Genomic DNA, 14,906 nt, shown 5'->3' with positions numbered 1-14,906 from the left:
TCAAGCTTAATGGCAAGGGATATGTAGTATATATGAAATTTGTAGAAAAATAAAAATAAAAATAAAATCTCCAAGATATGAGGAATTCTGGCTAATTTAAGAGGATAGACGCTCCCCCAAATAAACAGGAGGGAATCCTGAGTCACAGGCTAAGGTAGAGGCAGAAATGGAGCCAGAAAGAGTCAACAGAGAACCAGGAGCCAGGCAGCAGGAGCTCTGCTAAGCCAAGGGGTTGGTTGAGAAGTAGTGCCAAGGTCAAAACCATGGAGAGACAGACCAGAGCCAGGAAAAGCAAGAACAACGTCCCCAATGAGAGAACCATCTGACTTCAAGTCAGACAGACAAAGTCTGACAGATATAGTCTGATAGTCTTAAATGTTTAAGCACTATTCTTCTGTGGATATATTAAACTAGACTTTTCCAAGATGTCTCATTACAGATAAAAGGCTCAGAAACAGATAAAAGGCTCAGATCTTATTAGTCCATCTTGAGAATCCTCATGTTCCCCACTGGCTGTCACTCAAGCATTTTGTTATCACATTGTGTTTATTCACACTCACATTTTTTTTGCTTGTTTTTTTGGGTCAGTTGTAGGGCTTGAACTCAGGGCCTGGGTGCTATCCCTGAGCTCTTTTACTCAAGGCTAATGCTCTACCCCTTTGAGCCACAGCCCCACTTCCGTACCCACAGCTTTTGAACTCTGACATCCAGCAGACATGGACCTAAAAGCTTTAGTTATTGCACTCAAGCCCCCAAGACCTATGTGTTATAGTTACTATCCCCCTTCTGCACAGAACGTGAGGCCTAGATAGCCTAAGTTACATGGCTAGGAAATGTCACTGCTGGAAACTTTCATACTATACTGTCTCCTTTCTTCTGCTACTTTTTTTTTTTTTTAATGTACCTGTCTTGGGGCTTGAACAGGACCTGAATACTGTCTCTGAGTTTTTCTGTTCAAGGCTAGCACTCTACCACTTGAGCCACAGCTCCACTTCCAGCATTTCTGGTACTTAACCGGAGAAAAGTCTCACGGACTTTCCTGCATAGGCTGGCTTCAAACTGAAATCCTCAGATTTCAGCCTCCTGATTAGCTAATATTACAGGTGTGAGCCACTGCTAATTCTTCTGCTAATTTCATTGGCATGAGCCACTAGCACCCAGCTTTTTCTGCTACTGTTTATCAGCAGGTTCTTTGCTACTAAAGGGACTACAAATGAGTCAGAAACACTTGCAGGTAAGCTGCTGACATGATGAACTGAGAAAGCTGGAACAGGATCTTCCCCAGGGAATCCAGAAAGCTCGTAAGAGCAACTGAAGAGGAATGAGCACTACTTAAACTCTCCTTACTCTCAAGGAATAGGGTCATTTCCTCTCTTCAATTGCTCTTACTGAGGTGAGCCAAGAGCTGTACCCGCTGCTGCTATCCACTACTGCAGCCTGCTGTGGGGAAATTATGCAGAGGGGGAAAAAGAAGGCAGCATTCCTATTCACAAATACTATTAACAATAAAATAAAGCCTGCAAATAAATATCTAGTATCAAAAAGATAAACCCAGGGCAGCAATACAAATATGCAAATTTTCCAAAATCCGATTCTTTTTCCTATTTACACAGAACAGATGTGTGAGTTCAGAAGGGATCAATCAGAAGGATCAAGCCCTCAGTTCTTCATTCTGTGTTCCCTCCTCTATACTGATATGGGTGTCACATACATGCTGTTGTGGGGCCTTCAGGACAATACTGAGCTAGACAGAGCATGGCCCCTGCCTTTCAAGACTTAAGATTAGAGAAGAAACAAACAGAACAAAACATAACCACAATGGGAGCCAAACAAGGAATTCACAGTACAATGGAGGAAGAATGGAAAGACTGCCTTATCTGTACTTAGAAGGTACAGGGACACCACCTTGAAGAAATAACATTTGATATCTAGAGAGCTAGTTGCCTGGAGAAGAATTAGGAAACAACTTATGTGAAGACACTCCACAGAATAGGTCACTTTGGAAGACCTCAGTGTTGCGTATGCCAAAGGTGGAATGCAGCAAGGATATAGCTACATGCTGACAGGTCAACCTCACCTAGAGCTGGCAAGGATTTTCAACTTGATTCTAAAAGAAATAGCAACCTGCACTTGAAAAGAATATTGTGGTGATAGTATACAAAACAGACCATATCAGATACAGAGAAAACAGGAGGCCATTAAGACTCCAAGCAAGTTGGGCACCGGTGGCTTATGCCTATAATCCTAGCTACTCAGGAGACTGAGATTTGAGGATTGGGGTTCAAAGCCAGCCCAGGCAGAAAAGTCCATGAAATTCTTGTCTCTAACCACTAGAAAACTGGATGTGGCACTGTGGCTCCAGTGGTAGAGCACTAGCCTTGAGCTGAACTCAGAGTTCAAGCCTCACAATTGACACACACAAAAAAAAGACTCCATGCAAGAAGATGGCAGTGTGGATGATGGTGGTGAGTGAGGACAAGCAAAGAAAACACAGGAAGAGATTCTGAGGATAAAAAGTCACTTAGGGACCTGGGAAGACGGCTCAGTGGTAGAGTGCTTGCCTTGCATGCATGAGGCCCTGGGTTCGATTCCTCATTACCCCAGCAGAAAAAGCTGGAAGTGGCACTGTGGCTCAAGTGGTAGAGTGCTATCTTTGAGCTGAAGAGCTGAAGGACAGCACCCAGGTCCAGAGTTCAGGCCCCATGACTGACCAAAAAAAAGTCACTTAGAATGCATAAGCTTGTATATACATATGACCAGATAAGATGAAGTTAAGCGAAGTGAACCCCAAGATAGACACAAGTGGTTTTTTCTTTCTTACTATTGTTTCTAACGTACTTATAAGGTACCATGTGATTTTTTTGTTGCTTTGTATGTCCCTCCCCCATGGTATAATGCGTTTTCACTTTATTTGATGTTGGCATAATTTGGAGAAGGGAAGGGAAAAAAACAAAATGTTTAAATAGGGATACAGATTGACCCATTGCAATAATAAGATGTAAAAGACACCGTGTTGAAAAACGAACTGTACAATTTAGGCGGGGGGAATGGGGGTGGTTGTGGAGGTGGGAGGGACAGGATGGTAGGGGAAAAACAAAGGAGGGGACAAAATGATAAAATGTATTCATTACCTTTCTCATGTAACTGTAACCCCTCTGTACAGTATTTTCACAGTAAAAAACTTATTAAAATGCATAAGCTTGGTCTGGGGGATGGGGATAAGGAGAAATGAAGATGAGGTACAAATGGGAAATTTGGTGGATGTTGAATGGTATTGATTAAAAGCTAAAATGGAACAGGTTTGGTGGGAAGTCTTCTTATTGAGAAATCTTCTATTGAGTTGGAGACACCTATGAAACCTCCAAGTAGACACACAGTTGAATTTTATGTTCAGGTCGAGCTCAGAAGAGGCCTTTGCAGAAATCTAAGCCGTGGCTACCTAGAGCTGGTGACAAAAGCAATCTGAGAGGGTAAGATTACTTGGGGAGAGGTAATAGTGGCTTATACCTATAATCCTAGCTACTCAGAAGACTGTGGTCTGGAGGGTTATAATTGAGGCCAGCTTGGGCATAAAAGTTCACTAGACTCTATCTCCAAAATAATAAGCAAAACAAGAAGGAATAAAGGGAGAGCTCAAGTGGTAGAGCACCAGCCTGGCATCACAATGCCCTGAGTTCAAACCCCAGTACTCCCACTGCAGAAAACAAAAACAAAAACATTAATGAGCATATGGAGAGAATGGAACCCTCAGGCACTGTTGGTGGTATTATAAAAGGATGCAGCTGTTATGGAAAACGGTATGGAGGCTTCTCAAAAAATTAAAAATAAAACTACTACAGGATCCAGCACTTTTGAATATTCATCTAAAAGAATTGAAAGCAGCATCTCATCAAGATATTTGCATTCCCGAGTTCATCACAAGAATTCACAATAGCCAACTGTGACACATACACACAATGGAATACTAGTAACTCAGTCTTTAAAAATAAAGACATTCTGCCATTTGTCATAGCATGGATGAGCCTAAAAAACATTTTGTAAGGGAGGTAAACCTGTCACAATACAACAGTATTGGTCATCCCTACCTTTGGTCCTCAGCTCCACCCCGACCTGAGCTCCTCCCTGCCCTAGAGTTCCCATCCTACAGCTGGCCACTCCCTCTCTCCGCCCAGACCCACTTGTGCACTTATTTACTTCACTTCCGCCCTCATTTCCCCCCATCCCAGACCTACTTGCCACTTGGACATGGACCGGCGCCATGTGTTCCCTCTCCTGGGGAGATATGACCCCTCTAATAAACCTTACAGTAATAGTTCTCCTGGGCCTGCCTGCTTCTGCATGGTCCTCGGAGATGGTCATGAAAAATTCCTACAATGACAACTTTATATGATTATACATATGCCAGGTAGGTGCAACAGTCAAGCTCACAGCAACAGTAAGGAAGTGGAGAAATGTAAAACAGGAAAAGATTGTTCAATGGGTGTAAAAAAAAAGTTCTAGAAATCTGTACATAAGGTGAATTTATTTAACACTATTGATCTATACACTCACAAATGATTAAGGTTGCAAATTTAATGTGGTTCTTAGCACATCAAAATAAAAAATAAAAATAGAAGTGGCTGCTGGGTGCTGGTGGCTCAACTGTGATGTGAGAACCCAAAAATCTGAGCTGCGAGACCCCAACGGATTGGGAGATTGGAATGCCTTCTCCCCAAAGACTCTGAGAATACTGAGAGTTTCCTGGAAAGGTCAAGCAGTCCTGGCTTACGAATTCAGACTTCTATCCTGGGTGTGAGCTAACTCCACACTAAACTATGTGGGAGTCTGAGGGTAAACAGGTTTATGCAAATTGTAAACTGTTTACTGTTTAGCTGTCTTTCCCCAAATAAGGAGGCCATCTACCACTTGTATACAAAATATTGTCCCATGTAGAAGTTTATATCTTACTTTCTGCACATGCTTCCCTATACAAGACCAATGAAAACCTTGGTGAATAGAACCTTGGGATCTAAAGCTGGTGGAAGGCTACAGGTCCCGATACCCCAAACCTCAGTTCCATAGTCCAGTCTCCATTACTACCTTGTTCCCAATCATGGCAGGTTAAGGGGCATGCAGCTGGTTGCAACATCTGAAATCCTAGCTACTCAGGAGGGTGAAATCTGCCCAGGCAGTTAAGTCCAGGAGACTCTTACCTCCAATTAATCACGAAAAGCCTGAAGAGCTGTGGTCAAGTAGTAGAGTGCTAGTCTTAAGCACAAAAGCTTAGGGGACAGTGCTTTGCAACAGAGTTCAAGCCCCATGAAGGGCAAAAGAAAAAGTTAATTAACTAATAATAATAATAATAAAATAAAAGTGGTTAAGTAGCTTCAAAGCATGCAGAAGGTAAGTTTGAGGGGAAAAAGAGCAGACAATGCGGGGGTGGGGGATGGTAAACAGTTGGGGCAATAATCTTGAAATTCAAGGGCAGAAACAGAGCAAAATGAAGCCTCCAGACTTCTAGCACACTTTGGGTTCAAGCTGTTTCTAAACTAACTTAGAATGGGGCCTCTGTTCATTCTGGAAACCTAACTGGCCCTTTTTAAAGTCACAAGACTCTAGGAAGTTATTACAGAATCTTGAATCTTGAAGTTTCAACTCCTAGACAGTTCACCTAGTTAGGAAAACAATAATAATCCCCAATGGGTGTTGTGTCCCCAGATGGAGCTGTCCCTGTTGTAGCTTAGAACTAGGAGCCTCTCCTTGAAGGCTCGAGTTACTTAGAAAAGAGAGGAAAAGCAAAATACTACATGCCTCAGAGTCCATTTGTTAAGATAAATGTGCCACCCTTGTCATTTCTTACATTATAAAAGATAAGCTTCTTAGGTCTCCTCAGAGATGCTAGCTAATGGAATCTATGAGTTGAATCTTGAGCATACTTAGAAAGAAAAGAAGGGGGTGGAGGGAGGCTATGTCCCAGGTTATAGAAGAAGGCATCATGGTGCATCCTAGTTTTTCCCACAATGGTCAGTTGAGAAATGCCAAAAAGCATCTGTATGAATCTCTTTTTTTCCAATGTGGACATTTCCACACAAAACTTTTCACTTAAGACTTCTGGAGTCCTGTGTTGTTACATATTGAAAATGTAGCACTTATTTCTCAAAAGACTGCAATATGTTTGGATGGGTTTTTTTAATAGTAAAACTTGTTTAATCTTATTACCATATTAAACCGGAAGAGCTTCAGTACTTCCCTTTCCTTCCATGTCTGAAGGCTAAAAAATAGGCAGTTTCTGTTGCCCTAGGTTCATAGGACAGATGGGGGCAGGCAAGGAGATGGAGGAGTCATAGCCAATGAGCATCCAGTAACTGGAGTAAGGACCAATGAAGACACAGTAAATAATGGAACAAGGAGATACATGAGTTCCAATTTTTATCCACTACTAACTTAGAAGAGGAGTTTATACTCTGCAGGATAGACCCCAATATCTTCAACAATAAATAAAATAAAAATAGTCTCCTTTCCAGTCTCACTACTACTATAATCTACGTACCTTGGAGCATGAGTGTTAATAATAGTTCCTATATTTCAATTACATAGAATTGATTATAAGATACTTTTGTGTTGGCTCTGGTTTGAATACCTTTTCACCCACAATGTGCTAGGGACAAAATTTCAACCTCAAGCCTTGCACTGATTGTGCTGTTATGAGGCCGGGGTGAAGGTGAGGTGGAGTGACCATTATTACCAGTGTTTCCCATAGAGCCAGTGACCTCCCCATGTCAGCAAGCAGAGCCCAGCTGTGGTTTTCTTCCAGTGATTCCGAAGTGTTTTGAAGAACACAGTCATCTTCTCCTGGAGATGAGCTGGGTTAGGGGAGGCAAAAAAAGGAAAGCGTCATTATCCAAGTATTCTGTAACTGTGTAACAGTCTAGTACTCTTTGGCCAGTTGGACATTTGTTCTATCCTTTTTTCCTCTGTTCATTCCTTTTTTCCTTCTGATCATTTCTGCTTTCTCATTTTTTCCCTCCTACTTTCACCATCTCACTCACTCACCTACCTCTGTTTCCTTCTTCCTTCACATCTTTCTACCTCAACTACACTTCTTCCTTATCTGCTCACTTTTTCTTCAAGACATCAGAAGGGAGGAGGAGGAGCAGAAGGGGAGGAAGGAGACTTCCAGGCTTCCACTGCTTTTCTCACTTTTACCCTTCACTATGCCACTGTTTAAGACTAACCGACCATTATATATGAGGGACCCAATAACACATCAGTAAGGGCTTCTTCTAAACATTAGAAGAGGCCTTTAATAGGAAATTAAGTAGAAGAAAATGCACAAAAAATTCCAGCTAGGAAATGTGTGTGACTAGTCTCCTAAATGCTCAAAGACTTACAAATAACAAAGAACTATAATCATTTGCCTATAAAATTAGTAACTTTTCAATTATCATAGTCACAAAATAAAACAAGATAGATACATCCATAAATCCCTATAATGAAAGTAAGCTAAAAAACACTAAAAAACTAAAAAACAAAATGAAGAAATATAACCTTATTTTTTTTTCTCCATGGCACTTACCATATCATAGTATTTCTTTTTATTTACTATTTTTTTGGTTTATTTTTTTCTGGTAACAGAGTTCAAACTCAGAGCCTGCCTTCACTCAGTCTGCTTGCTCAGTTGGCACTCTACCACTTGAGGCATATCTCCAGATTATTTTGGAGATGGAGTCTCTCAACTTTTCTGTGTAGGCTGGCCTCAAACTACAATCCTCTGGATCTCTGCCTCTTCAGTAGCTAGAATTATAGGCATGAGCCACTGGCTGGAAGCTCTTATTTGTTAATTTGTTGCTTAGTCTATCCTATTGGAATGAACTGGAATGCAAACTTCAAGAGAGTAAGGACTTTGTTCTGTTGGTTGCTAGATTCCACACAAGTAAAATCTGGGATAGACAACTACTTATAAAACATCAATGAAATAAGTCTTAAAGTAACTTTGTTTTTACTGAGAATGCTTATAGATGTGGGAAAAAATAAGAAAGTTTTAAGCAAAATCAGCAGGATAAAAAACCATGTATAGCCGGGGCGCTGGTGGCTCACGCCTGTAATCCTAGCTACTCAGGAGGCTGAGATCTGAGGATCACAGTTCAAAGCCAGCCTGGGCAGGAAGGTCCAAAACTCTTATCTCCAACAAACCACCAGGAAACTGGAAATAGTGCTGTAGCTCAAGTGGTAGAGCGCTAGCCTTGAGCTGAAGAGCTGAGGGACAGTGTTCAGGCCCTGAGTTCAAGCCCCACGACTGACCAAAAAAAAAAATGTATAACTGGTATAACGTCAAGATATACATATGAATTTTAAGATACCAACATAAACAAAAACAAAAAATTTAAGTAATTTCCTCTAGGTTGTGAGATGGTGGATCACATTTATTTTTAAACTTGCAATGCATATGCTATAAATTAGTTTCAAGATAAAAACTTTAAATGTTGGGGGCTGGGAAGGTGGCTCAGTGGTAGAGCGCTTGCCTTGTATGCCCAAGGCCCTGGGTTCCATTCCTCAGCACCACATAAGCAAAAAAGAAAAAAGCCAGAAGTGGCGCTGTGGCTCAAGTGGTAGAGCGCTAGCCTTGAGCTGAAGAGCTGAGGGACAGCGCCCAGGCCCAGAGTTCAGGCCCCACGACCGCACCCAAAAAAAAAAAATTTAAATGTTGGTGACTTTGTAAGTGAGGTACATAGACCAGGAAAAAAAGCTGCTTCTACTAAAAAGTCTAATTCTTCTATTCAAAAATCCCTCTTGGGAAGAAACATTGTTGTTACATGCAACAATAAATCTGGTGCCAGGGAGCCCACCTTCTGGAGACTCTAAGACATCATCAAGTCTAGCACAGAAAGGGTCCCAAAGGCACTTCCTCCCCATCCAACACTAAACCATTCCTTCATTGAAAAAACATCTATAAGCCAGAAGCTGGTGGCTCATGCCTTTAATCCTAGCTACTCAGGAGGCTGAGATCTAAGGATCACGGTTCAATGTCAGCCTGGGCAGGAAAGTCGATGAGACTCATCTCCAGTTAGCCAATAAAATGATGTCCAGTGGTAGAGCACTTACCCTTGGGCAAAAAGAGCACAGAGAGTACCCAAGCCTTGAATTCAAGCACCAGGACTGGCAAAAATTTAAAACACACACACACACACACATACACACACACACACACACACACACACAAAACACACACACACACACACACACACACACACACGCACCAGGACTGGCAAAAATTTAAAACACACACACACACAAAACACACACACACACACACACACACACACACACACACACACACACACACACACACACACACACCCCACACGCACCAGGACTGGCAAAAATTTAAAACACACACACACACAAAACACACACACACACAAACACACACACACACACACACACACACACACACACACACACACACACACACACACACACACACCCTATATGGCAGGCTCTGAGCCAGAAGCTGGGGCAAAAAAGAGTAAAAGCCATTCTTGAGTGCTCACAACTTTGAAACCCACAATTAAAACACAAGCGGGGAGGATGGGAGCCAGGACTGGCAAAAATTTAAAACACACACACACACACACACACACCCCTATGTGGCAGGCTCTTAAAACACACACACACACACACACACACACACACACACACACACACGCCTATATGGCAGGCTCTGAGCCAGAAGCTGGGGCAAAAAAGAGTAAAAGCCATTCTTGAGTGCTCACAACTTTGAAACCCACAATTAAAACACAAGCGGGGAGGATGGGAGCCAGGGGAGAGGTAGAATGAATAGGGAAAGGGGAGTGAATGCAAGCAAGAATTCACTGTACATACCACGAAATTGAGGAAAATAAGGAAAGGGTACATCAAAGGGGGAGGTAAGGTATTGAGGGCATGACGCAAATCAAGATGCACTGTATACACAAACCTTTGTTCAATTGAAAAGATTTTCAATACCAACCTAAAAATTAAGAAAAGTGAGGGATGGGTTGGAAGGGATAGGTAAGAAGGTTGCAAGGGATGACATTAATCAAGATAAATTGTAATCATAAACTGCTCTGTTGGATGGCAACTCCTTTGTACAACTACTTAAAGACAATGAAAATACTTCTTAAGAGAATTGTGTTGGGGTGGGAATGTGGCTTAGTGGTAGAGTGCTTGCCTAGCACACATGAAACCCTGGGTTTGATTCCTCAGTACCACATAAGCAGAAAAGGCCGGAAGTGGTGGTGTGGCTCAAGTGGTAGAGTGCTAGCCTTGAGCAAGAGTAGCTCAGAGACAGTGCCCAGGCCCTGAGTTCAAGCTCCAGGACTGGCAAAAAAAAATTGTTACAATACCAGAAGATCAATGTAAAGGGTCCTTTAAGGAAAGAACTATGTGTGAACTATGTATGCATTCTCTATGTCTGGACATAGAGAATGGACATTGGAGTTCTAATAAGGTGGTATCACACCCTCACATGAGAGATCACTTTTAGAGGTAACCAAGATGGTACCCTTTTGAAAGGGATAGGGACCTTATAGGAAGACACCATGATACCTTCCCCCCGCCACCCCCGGGCCCCTCCGCCTCTTACTATGTGAGGACAAAGCAAGAATACAGAAACAGGGCTCTCACCAAGTGCCCAACTATGCTGGTAGCTTGGTTACAGATCTCCAGACAGATTTTCACAGATTCCCCATAAGAAATATTTATTAATAAATTTATTATTTAAACCACCCCAGTCTAACACATTTTTGTGTTAGTAGCCTGAACTAAATCTGTACAAAGACAAAACATGCAAGTTATGTCCAAAGAACACAAGTAATATGAGATTTCTTTTCTCACCCATTCAAAGACTCACAACTATGATCCCTATAATAAAGCCATATTAACAAGAGCATACGGATTTTCATGGCACAAAGGCCTTTGAAAATGAATATCCAAATAGGGAAACGTGTGTTTTTATGCTAAGTTTGATGAGGAGGGGACAGTTATGCAGAAGTATGGTACAACAAAGGGGAATTTAGCAAGTTTGATGCGATTTTTTTGTGTCTTTGCATCTTCAAAGATTTAAGAGTATTTCTTCCCTTCATGTGTAGGATGGGTATCCCTCACAGGAGGGTCTTAAACAGAGAAGGTCAAAGATCTCTTTCAGGGTCTGTTTCAGGGAAGAAGAGTAGGTACGAAAAAAGTGGGCTTCCTGCTTCTACTGTTTCTCAAGTGTTAAGGTGCCACATTTTGGAGTAGTATGTCCTGAACTTCATTAGTCATCTGGTGGGGATAAAAAGCAGGATTAAACAGGAGTGTGTATCTAGAACAGAGGTCCTCAATCTTTAATGCCCCACATATTAAAATGCACAGAACTTGTTTGAAATCCATACTCATTGCTATTACTTCTCTTCCCCAAAAGGGTCATTTGTTCTGAAACTGAGCTGATGATTCCCATAGTTCTGACAAAGGTCAGTGCCATGCCCAACTTCGAGAAAGAATGGTTTAGAGATACAGGATGAGGGTGAGGAAAGCATCAGAAAAGACTTTGGATTACATTAATGACTTTGGGTATTATGTTAAAGACGATGGGAAAAAATATATGGGATTTAACAGGAGAGTAATATGATCATATTTGAACTTTGAGAAAAATCACTTTTTAGCAGAATGTAAAATGAATGGGTAGACATTAAAAGTAAAGCTAAAGAGAGCCATTACTAAGTTTCTACCATAATTCCTAGGCATTAAATTTAGGAAGGAATTAAAAGAAAGTCAGATTGGATTGGAGATCTTTAGATCTCCAGGAATAGGTAGCATGTGGTGATCAATTAATTGGTTATAAGAGGTTAAAGAGAACCAAGACAGGTTATGTGCCTGAACACTTGGAGGATTATTTCAGATTTGTATTGTATGTTTACAGAGAAAAGCTTAGGCGGTACAGAGCAACCAAGTGTAAATGTCCATTGGCTATCTGGATATAAGGGTTTGAATGGAGGAGAAATTGGGCAGAAGATACAGATTTGGGACTGACTCATGTGGAGGTCAAGTTTGACTACTTTTTTTTAAAAAAGTATCAGGGGCTGGGAAGGTTGCTCAGTGGTAGAGTGCTTGCTTTGCACGCATGAGGCCCTGGGTTCAATTCCTTAGCACCACATAAGCAGAAAATGCCCAAAGCTCAAGAGGTAGAGCACTAGCCTTGAGCTGAAGAGTTAAAGGACACAGCCCAGGCCCAGATTTCAGTCCCCACGACCGACAAAAAAAAAAAAGTATCAAAGGGGAAGGTGAAATGAATGCCAGTAAGTTAGAGAGTAATCTGAGTTCATCTCTGACTCAAACTCACCTTTTGACATAAATGATTACTGTACTTAAAATAATTTTGCAGGGCTGGGAATGTGGCTTAGTAGTAGAGTGTTTGCCAAACATGCATGAAGTCCTGGGTTTGATTCCTCATATCACACAAACAGAAAGAGCCAGAAGTGGTGCTATGGCTCAAGTGGTAGACTGCTAGCCTTGAGCTGAAGAGTACCCAGGCATAAATAAATAAATAAATATGCAGCCAGGAAAGGGTGGCTGGCTCATGCCTGTATTCCTAATTACACAGGCGGCTAAGATCTGAGGACCACAGTTCAAAGGCAGCCTGGGCAGGAAAAGTCTATGAGACTCTCAGCTCCAATTAACCACTAAAAAAGCTTGAAGTGGAGTTGTTGCTCAAGTGACGGAGCAGAGTGAAATAATTAAGGGACAATGCTCAGGCCCTGAGTTCAAGCCTCAGTACCATAATAATAATAAAAAAGTAATAATAATTACTACTAATAATTTGGAGCCAGATGCCAGCACTCATACCTATAAGACCTTGATCCTCAGTGGACTGAGTTCTGAGGATGAAGGTTTGAAGCCAATCCAGGGCCCAGGGAGAACAAGAGACAGTGGATTAAAGCCTCACTACCAGCACAAAATAATAGTATGTGGAAAGGGCTGGTCCAGGAGTCTCCAACCAGATCATAGTCTAGTTATTTACTGGAGGTAAGAGCCTGGGTAAGGACTGGGCTGGGCAGGTGGCTCAGTGGTAGAGCGCTTGCCTTGCATGCATGAGGCCCTGGGTTTGATTCCTCAGCACCACATAAGCAAAAAGAAAAAAGCCGGAAGTGGTGCTGTGGCTCAAGTGGTAGAGCGCTAGCCTTGAGCTGAAGAGCTGAGGGACAGTGCCCAGGCCCAGAGTTCAGGCCCCACGACCGGACCCAAAAAAAAAGAACCTGGGTAAGTCATTCACTAACAAAAGGACCCACCATCTGCTCTGATGACCTAATTTCATGGTGAATGTTACCTGAGAAGGCTGTGAACATAATTTGTCCATTTTTTTCTGTACTTGTCAACACCATAGGCAGTGCACTCACTAATGATGTCGATTCCCTTCTAAATAGGCAGGTATCTCTGACTAAAAGCCTAAATTTTGTATGCTAAATGAATAGGTTTTTATCCTCACTGCAGGTCTCCCACCCTCATCCAAAGTTCTTTTTTTTTTTTAATTTTTTTATTGTAAAGATACTGTACAGAGGGATTACAGATACAGGAGTAAGGTAATGCGTACCTTTCCTATCCAGCATTGTTACCTCCTCCTTTGTTTTCCCCCAACCATCCCTTCCTTCCCCACCTCCGAAACTCCTCCCTCCTCACCCCCCCCCCCCAAGTTGTAAAGTTGACTTTCAACATAGTATCTTGTATGTCTCATTGTTACAATGGGTCATCCTGTATCCTTGTTTCAGCATGTGGTTATTTCCCTTCCTCTCCCCAAATTAGAAAAATGCGTATACAAAATGCAGAGCACCCGAATCAAATACAGTGACAACGGGGGTACCGAGTTCTAACTATAGCTCAGCCTCTGAATGTGGAAGGTAGAGGGATTTCTGTGATGGATGATAGATGATAAAGACAAATAGATGATAAATAGGTGATAGAGACAGACAGACAGGTAGACAGACAGATACATAGATGATAGATAGATGGTATACAGATAGGTAGATGGACAGTAGATAGATAGATAGATAGATAGATAGATAGATAGATAGATAGATAGATAGATAGATAGATAGATAGATAGATAGATAGATAGAACACCTGTGGGCAGTTCTATCCATCTGGGTAGCACCCGACCTAGAAATGGGCCTGGAATGAATGAATGAATCCACCCATCATTGGGCCGGACACCAGTAGCCCAAAGACCGAAGGAGAGAGTGAGTGAGGGTCACTGGTAGCCACAGACCCAGAACTTGAGCCAGCACATCTCCCCGCCCCCCAACCCCGACCACAGAGGTACAGGCCCGGCCCGGCTTCCACCCGGGGCCGCGCCGCCGCCGCCCGCCCCCTCCGAGCCGAGGCCCGGGGTCCTCAGGCCGGCGCCAGGGACCCCAGGTCCGTCCCGGCGACCCCGGCCCCGCCCGGCTCCGGCGGCTCCGCCCCAAGCCCCGACCCGGCAGGAGACCCGGCCGCCCGCCCAAGGCCCCCCACGCACTCACCACGGCCGGGCCGCTCGCCGCCCCGCCTTCCGGTGTGCGCTCCCGAGACTCCCCTCCTGACGGAGGGAAACCGCGCCGCCGCCCTCGAGTTCCGGGCGGGGCCGGGCCCGGGGGCGGTGGCGGGGGAGAAGAGCCCCCGCGCGCCGCCTTGGGCCTACCTTGTGTGGGGCACTAAGTGGGAAAGTGAATTAACTCCCTGAAAAAGGGGCAGTTTTAGGTGGTGATAAATCCGAGAGGGAAATAAACCAGGTGGGAGGCAGCCGGGGGGGGCTTGTTAAATCAAGGGGTGCTGGGTAGGTCTCCCCCAGAAAGAGGGGGCAACCAGGCCTGAGATTAGATGGCCGGAAGCCGCAGCCCCGGCCCAAGTTCAAGGGAAGAGTGGGCCTGGCGAGGACA

At 43.2% G+C, this 14,906-nt stretch overlaps 1 protein-coding gene across 2 annotated transcripts in view; it reads right to left on the bottom strand.

The window, feature by feature from the left end:
* The window catches only part of Agk (acylglycerol kinase), a 91,069-nt gene extending 76,478 nt beyond the window's left edge, over positions 1–14,591 (bottom strand). Inside the window, exons 1-2 of one of the 2 annotated variants that reach the window (XM_042677287.1) lie at positions 14,511–14,591; positions 6,725–6,842 (exon numbers count right to left, since the gene is read on the bottom strand). In XM_042677287.1, the coding sequence (XP_042533221.1) occupies positions 6,725–6,825 (101 nt within the window). In that variant the 5' untranslated portion in view covers positions 6,826–6,842; positions 14,511–14,591. Of the gene's footprint in view, positions 1–6,724; positions 6,843–14,421; positions 14,428–14,510 lie in introns of those variants that run through there. The other variant, XM_042677288.1, reaches the window with a different exon arrangement.
* Positions 14,592–14,906: the final 315 nt, after the last annotated feature.

The sequence above is a fragment of the Dipodomys spectabilis genome, unplaced genomic scaffold, assembly GCF_019054845.1.
Source record: "Dipodomys spectabilis isolate Male_0828 unplaced genomic scaffold, ASM1905484v1 ptg000034l, whole genome shotgun sequence".
NCBI classification, from domain to species: Eukaryota; Metazoa; Chordata; class Mammalia; order Rodentia; family Heteromyidae; genus Dipodomys; species Dipodomys spectabilis.
This window is presented reverse-complemented; position numbering and strand designations above follow the sequence as displayed.